Source organism: Cannabis sativa, chromosome 3 (genome assembly GCF_029168945.1).
Source record: "Cannabis sativa cultivar Pink pepper isolate KNU-18-1 chromosome 3, ASM2916894v1, whole genome shotgun sequence".
NCBI lineage: Eukaryota > Viridiplantae > Streptophyta > Magnoliopsida > Rosales > Cannabaceae > Cannabis > Cannabis sativa.
This window is the reverse complement of record NC_083603.1, coordinates 22,964,975-22,973,258: the sequence shown is the minus strand read 5'-3', so window position 1 is coordinate 22,973,258 and position 8,284 is coordinate 22,964,975. Positions and strand designations below refer to the sequence as shown.

Here is an 8,284-nt window from a genome sequence, read left to right as displayed (position 1 = left end):
AAAATAATAAATAAAATGATTAATAAAATAAAATAAAATATATTTTGAAAATTATTCAAATTTAAGTTGTTCTGAAAATAAAATTTCAACTTAAAATAATTTTCTATTTAATTAAATATCATGAAAATAATAATATTTAAGTATCAAGAATGAAATCAACTTAAATATTTAATTTTCAATTTAATTAAATATATTAAATACAAGAATTAAATAATAAAGTATAAAAGAAACTTAATTATTAATTCTAATTTAATACTAGAAAAAATATTCTATGATTAAGTTAGTCCAAAATTAATTAAAATAAATAATTAATTTACAACTTAAAATATTTTCTTAATTAAATATTAGAAAAAATAACTAGTACTAGAAATTACTATCTAGAATATATATCAATTAACTAAGTGTTTTTCTAAAATTTGAAAAAAAAAAAAATCTAATTTAAGTTGTTATAGAAAAAATCTAAAATATCCAACTTAAATATTTTTCAAGTAAAATTTAATTAAATATCAAAATTAAGTTGTAACCACCTAATTTGAAAATATTCCATTTTAAGTTTATCCATATTTAAAAAAAAAATATCAACTTAAAAAATATCTTAAGAATCTTCAATAACCAATTCCTAGAATTCCTCAACTTAATTTTAAAATTCAAAAGATATTCAAATTTAAGTTGATAAATTAAAATTAGTTAGAAATAACTAATTTACAACTTAAATAGGAATATTTAATGAAATAATTAAAATAAGCTTCAGAAAGAATCTAGTTAGTTATAATTCTATATTTAATTAAATACAAGAAAAATACATATAGTTTATCTAGAAATTAATTCATTAAACTAAGTGTGTTTTTCTTAAATTAATTTCAAAATATACGAATGAAAAAATAAATTCTATTTACTTTGAAATAAATTATGTTGCTAATCAATTTGGATGGATCCTTTCATGTTACTAGGTCATACACAGATGAAAGAAGAATGTAAAATTTACCTGTTACAAATTATTTACTTGACCTATTGACAATTGAACCATGGGTTAAAATCAGATCATTGGATCTGTCAACAAGTTAACCATGGCAATTTAGATCAAGCAATAATAGGTTTTAGAAAACTTACAAACAAGCTAAAACAGATACTCCTGTAACAAGTTGGATAGTTAGATGTAGGAATTATTTAATTTTAAATTAATTAATTTATTACATAAAATTTTGAAAATAAATAAATAATAAAAAAAATACATTTTCGGTTTTTAAAATAAATTTAAATAATAAAAAAATTTAAAATTAAACCTACAATTTTGAAAATTTAGGTTTCAACTAACCTAAATATCTTTTCAAAAAGAATGCTAACTGTCTTTTAAATTTCATGTTATTTTATAAATTAAATATTCAATAAAATAAAATGATAATTTCATATCCTTTTTTTGATTTTATAATTTAATTTAAATAAAAAAATAACAAAATTTAAAAGTTAGCAAAATATCCTATTTTTATTCAAAATATCATGATTATAATAATCTTATTTTAAAATTTAAATAAGGTCAATTTATTAAAAAAAATAATTTAAAAAATATTAATATCTGACCTTAAATTTAAAAATAAGATAAAATAATCAAAATTTAAAATAAGATAGATAATTAAGCAAAAAAGATAGATATTTACCTATTTTCAAGTTCAAATTACGCTAATATCTTAAATTAATTTTAAAAAAATCCAATTAATTTAATTCTGATAATTAGATTTGAAATATGAAAAGTAAAAATCAAAATACAAAACTATACAAAAAATTGGAAGCTAATTCCATGAAATAGCATGAAAAATCGAAGAAAAACGAAAAAATTGTGAGCTGTACGGATGGCATGCAAAGCACACCATCCAGGTGCACATTCTTGGGCGCAAGGGGCTGCTTGGGCGCACAAAGGGTGTGTCACCACCCCCGATTTTTTTAAAACTTCAAAAAATCATAACTAATTCAAATAAAATCGAAATTAAGTTCTGTAAAAAAGTGAATTGCTTAATTTTTTTCAAACTATCCAACAAAAATAATTCCATAAACAAAAATTCAAATTATTTTTCATAAAATTTTACAAGCATCAATCAATCATCATATAATACACAGATTAACATGAAAACATCCAAATCAACACATATCATCGTTTTAATTCATATTTCATGAGAGTAAATCATTACCATGGCTCTGAGGCCAATTGTTGGAAATATTTTACCAGGATCTAGATTTACTAACAAGTATGTTTCATTAACATCCTAATATGAATTTTAAAACAATGAAATAAACACATAAGGGTTTAACCTTACATTGGGTGCAGCGGAATATAATGACTCCTTCCGTTCAGATCTCTAGCCCTTGATTCCTTTTTGTAGCAGAGCATCACCAAGATCTAAACCTGGATCTCTTTCTCTCCTTCCTTGAGTCTGATTCTCCTTCTTGTTGATCGGATTCTTCACAGTCTTACACACTATGATTGAGATACCACTTGATGTGTGTGGGCACTCACTCATTCACTCAAGGTTCGAAAATTTAGAAGAAGAAAAGAGAAGGGAAGTTGCGGCTTAGAATTTTCTCTGAAGGAATGACATGCATCATCAATTTCCTGAAGCCATCACTACCTATTTATAGGTAACCACCAAAGTTTAGGTTAAAATTATTTGGCATTAAAATAATGAAAAAATAAATGATAAAAGCCTACACTAGTGGCCGGCCTAGGCTTTGGATATTGGGCCCCACTTATGCAATTTTGTTGTTTTATCATTTATACATCTCATTTTCTCAAAAACACCAATTTTCAAATTCAACCATTTAAATGCCAATTCCAACTATTTAATAACTAAAAATTAATTATTAAATAATATTATCGTTTAATATATTTATTAATTAGACATATAAAGTCTCTTAATTAACAAATAAAATCTAGAATCTCTTTCCTTAACAATTTTGCGCTTACTTAGTGAAAATTCATAAACTAGACATAGTCTAATTTTAGAACTATAATTGATTAATTAAAATTAATTAACTGAGTCTTACAAGCAGTATGGTCTCAACTAGTATGGGGACCATGGGCCTATATAACCGAGCTTCCAATAAGCAGATCAAGAATTTACCAAGTAAATCAACTGACTTATTAATTCCTTGTTGCATCCACGCATAGAACTTGGAATGGCACTCTCAGTCATATAGAACGCTCTATATGTTCCACTATATAGATACACTATTAATTATCCATTGTTATAATCCTAATTTGATCAATGATCCTCTAATAGATGATCTACATTGTATAGGGACTAAATTACCGTTACACCCTTCAATGTATTTTATACTTAGCTCCGTATAAATGATATTTCATCGAAGTAAAATGAGTACTCAACCATTTATCTCTGTTTAGCCAAGCTTGAAGGAAATCATCGTTTCACTTCTAAATACCTATATCCATATCCATGTTTAGCGCTCCCACTCAATTATACTATCATGTTCCCAAAATGTACGTATCACCCTGACCCAAAAGTAGGCTTAACTAACAAATCAAAGAACATGAATAATACTCTTGAGATTGAACCTAACCATATCAGGATTAAGATCATTTGATCTAGGATCAACATGTGATATTGAATTGAATAGATATTACGGTAAATTTTAACATATCTGATCAAAATTCAATATCGGTCCCTTCCAATGTATACTCTATACATCTGATACTGGTAAACTTTGCCAATGCCCTGGAAAGGACATAACACTTATCCAAGGTGTAAGCATACCTATCGCTGATTACCATGCCAGTCTAAATCCAGTGAACTGACAAATCAGGGAATTAAACTTTTGAACATATAATCATGATTATATTCCATTGTGCTGACAACACTATAATCATTAACAAATACATATGTTCTGGACTTAACAAAATTTATAATCATGAAATAAATCATGTGAACCATGCAACATAAAATGTTATTTATAATCTTTATTAGTAAATCTGATTATATTGAAATGGGTTTTATTTAGGGCACAAAACCCAACAATTTCTTGCCTTCAAGAAAAGTTGAGCCATATACCCTATATTCGAACCACATTGCCTTTTTCTTCACTTCATATTTTCATACCATGAGTGATAGAGTGAGTGCCCACACACATCAAGTGGTATCTCAATCATAGTGTGTAAAGCCGTGAAGAATCCAGAATCAAGAGAAGGACATTCGGGCTCAAATCTTGGTGATACTCTGCTACAGACAGGATACAAGGGTTAGAGATCTGAGTGGAAGGAGCCATTAATATTCCGCTGCACCCACTATAAGGTTTCCTAAACTTTATATGTGTTTATTTACATTGTTTTAGAAATTCATATTTAGGATGTTAAATAACATACATGGTAGTAAATCTAGATACTGGTAAAACATATTCCAACATCTTACGCATTAATTCTAGGGCAAGAGTGGAGTCAAGTTTAGAGATCTCGAGAAGAATAGGGGTCGAAGATCCATGGTTGATTAATTATGACCTTTCTCCTATCGCCCTCATAGTGGAAAGCAACCAAATACATATTTGAGTTAGGGGACCTTTCTTTGACACTAACTGAGAATCTTCCTTTCCAATACTTCTCCAAGAAATTCTTGAGGGAGTTATGGTTGAAACTTTTGGTGGTGTATAAAGTTGCCATCAAGTGGAAGATGGGTACAGCTAGTAGAAGCCCTTCGTGAATATCGATATGACCAACGAGTGAGTGCACAATATTTTCTGTGCCAGTGAGTTGCAAAGCTACTAAAAAAGAGTAAGCTAAGTCTTCTATAACTGGTAATATATGAGCTAAAAGACAAGGCAAGTAGTCGTGAACAAAAATGGTAATTAAAAAGTTTTGGAACTTACAACTTAAGTAGTCAAAATGAGTAAAATGGCAAACGATGGGGTTACAAATTCTAGGTACATTCAAGTACCATAGATGATAGGGGTAATAGCTATAAATGGCTAATTCAGGCGAAAGAATATCTAAATTCATCCACAATTCAGGTTGGTAGTCTGAATAATAAAAGTTAAATTCTAAATTAAGATCTAGAAGGACACTCGAAAATAAATACGAGAGAAAATAATGATTAGGTTTACTATATTAACATATCAAACCCGAAATATTTTCATTAATGCCAATCCATACTTTAAAAAATTTTGTGCTTGAGATTAGGCTGACCTCATCACCTTGTGTAGAGGCAGTTGGGTGTCAATCCCCATAAATATGGTGCTACCACGACAATGTCAAGGTAGAAAATATACCTAGAAAGGTGGGAAAGTTGCAGAGGGTCACGAGGATCTCCACTGTTCGAAGAAGAAAAGGAAGAGACTTGGTGTCTCAAAGGTTCTTACCATATGTTTTCACTTGCATATTTGTCCGTAAAAAAAGTTAAGAGAAAAGAACTATTGAAGTAACTTCGAAGTTAGCTTTGTTTTGATTTCTTAATGATTAATTATAATATTATATCCTCATATTAAGGTTAACAATGAAAGAAGCTTCGATCAGTTGACACGTGTCACACCATGTCGGTAGTTCTTAAGTTGCCATGTTTCATCACTGTCTTCTCACTTCACTCCACCCCGTTCCAAAAGGTCAATTATGCTGTAAACTTCAAAGTCAGCTGCTTTGATTCAATCAGATCTAGGGTTTCTAAAAATCGTTCCCAAATCAGGAAAGATTATATGTAGGCTAGTTCTCAAATCGTGCAAATGTAGATTTCGTCCAAAACCCAGAGCTTGATTTTGATGTTTTACCCCGAGATGGATCCGACCTGGTTTGAACCGTCGGTAAGAAGAATTCCGAGAAGGGTCTGGTTAGGGTTTCAAAAATCAATGGGAGTCCTCGTGGGTGGAAATCACACTTCGTCCAGGTTTTGCACACGATAATCTTTTTCTCTAGCTTCTCGATTTCGATTACTCTCTCAAAGATTTTCTTTTACAATTAAGAATCGCAAATTCGTTACAAGAAAATTGTTCTCCTACAACTCAGATCCTTTGATCCAAAAAATCTACTCTTACGCGTTTAAGAGTGAGATAACGGAAAAAATAAGGGGCAATCACGATGGAGTTGAAGCCCCTGAAATTTCCGATCTTTCATGGACCCATAGCAAGGCGTGTGCTTTTACGATCTTTCTTAATCGCCTTAGCTCTGTCCATAATACCTTTGGTGCAGATTTTGACCGGGCCGTACTTGAAAATGTTTGCGCCCATTACCTCCGGTGACTGCGCCATGCATCTGACAGAGTTAACTGCCAACTTCACTCCAAGTTGGTACATATTTCAGGGTCGCCAGCTGAACCCCATTTGGAGTTCCATTGAACCGACGCAATGCAAGGAATATATGAATTTGACTGTTAATGTGGTCAGAGAGCTAAGGAGTACTCAACTGTTGAGTAATGGTGGAAAAGCTCTCTGCATTGGTGAAGGGTCGGCTTTGGCTGTGAAGGCATTGAAAAATTTGGGATTCTCTGATGCCTATGATGTTGATGAACACCGATTTTTCTCTCTTAAGCGCAGGCAGTTTGTATACAAGATTGATTACGAGGAAAAATCATTTGATTTCGTCTACTCTAGAGATCTAGATATGGTCTCTGCCCCTGCGCTTCTTGTGCTCGAGATCGAGCGTGTTCTTAAGCCTGGTGGAGTTGGAGCTGTGCTAGTCGGGAAAGGCGGTGGTTCAACACAAAATGGCCTTATCAGATCGGCTACCGCTATATCTTCAGTACTGAAAACTTCCAGCATTGTGCACGCCATTCGATTAAGTAACCTCACTCTAGTTGTATTCAAGAAAAGAACGGAAAATGCTGGATACTTCCAGCGATACCGCCTTCCAGCAGACTGCCCGTCTCTCACTAACAATAGACCTTTCATAGAGCAAATGGAGCCTCTTGTTAAGGATATGCAGATTGGTTACGAGAAAAACTTCTCTTATCTGCCAAAATTTGTGGACCTTTCCATGAAGAAACGGTTGGTTTATGTTGATATTGGAGCAGGGAAGCATCTGAACTCAAATGTGACAGATTGGTTCCCTCCTTCCTACCCTGTGGAACGCAGCGCTTTCAGTGTTTATTTTGTTGATCACAACACTTCGGTTTTGATGTCCTATGTTAAGAAGCCTGGCATCAGCTTTGTTTATCATCCTGGTCTTTCTGGAGCCAACCTGAATGTTAGTGTTGATGGGGATTTGGAGCCGTATTTGGGGGATACAGGTTTCGATTTTCTAGCTTGGTTCAAGGAAACATTGCAATATGCAGATTTTGTGGTGGTGAAGATGAATGCCGGAAAAGTGGAATTGAAATTCCTCACAGAATTATTTGAAAGCGGGGCCATTTGCTATGTCGACGAGCTGTTTCTTCATTGCCCAGTTTTTATAGATGGTGAAGGTGCAAACTCCATGGATTGTATGGACCTGTTCAGTGACCTTCGCAACAGTGGTGTGTTTGTCCATCAGTGGTGGGGAGGAGGTAACTATAGTTCCACTTCCACTGGTGTTTGGTGAAAACCGAAAAGCAGGATTGGTTCTGTGTTTAAGTTGGCATGTCTTAGGTGTCATGAACATTGAAGTTGCCTTATGGTTGGGCGCTTCTTATCTAAATAAGCAACCATTTTGATGTCTGTTCTGTGCTGTGTTGTGTTGTGTACTTGTGATATTTTGTTCGAGATGCTTTGTAGTTAAGCATTTTGAACTAAATAAAAAGTGAAAACCAAGCTCACTTATGAGTTTGTTAATAATATATATTGTGTTTGTGTTGTGATATGGATACTTCTATTCTATTGCCTTTTTCATTTCTTTAGCACATAAATAATGCGTTGGATTCCACTTTTAGAAGAACTTCATAAGCTGATCATTATATTAGGGACCCATGCTTAATAATTTACACTTTTTTTTGAGGCTTTTTTCTAATTAAGTTATGGGCATGCTTTTTCATGAGTGTAAGCAGCATATGTATTTCTTTTGTTGTTGTTTTTATTCAAGTCATGGACATGGCATGCTTTTACAATTGCAAGCAATATATAAGTTTTACTAGAGTTATTATGAGCATGCTTTATATTTTACAAACAACTACGGTATAAAACTTAAAATTGTGATATATATTGTTTTCGGAAGAATTTGGGCTATACCAAAATTATGGGAGTATTTAAATAAAGTTAGAATGGTTAAAAGTATATGTGCGAGTGCTCACTTAGAATACTTAGAATACCGAGTACTCAGAATATAGACTATTAAATAGACAAAAATAAAGAGAAAAAGAAGAGAATTATAGTTGTTCAGTTAGAGATT

The 8,284-nt window shown here is 32.0% G+C and overlaps 1 protein-coding gene across 1 annotated transcript; it reads left to right on the top strand.

Annotated features, from left to right (window-relative positions):
* Positions 1 to 4,958: 4,958 nt before the first annotated feature.
* LOC115709303 (uncharacterized) lies at positions 4,959 to 7,759 on the top strand. Its single transcript, XM_030637376.2, has one exon. The coding sequence runs from the start codon at positions 6,065 to 6,067 to the stop codon at positions 7,499 to 7,501; it is 1,437 nt and encodes a 478-aa protein (XP_030493236.2). The 5' UTR covers positions 4,959 to 6,064; the 3' UTR covers positions 7,502 to 7,759.
* Positions 7,760 to 8,284: the final 525 nt, after the last annotated feature.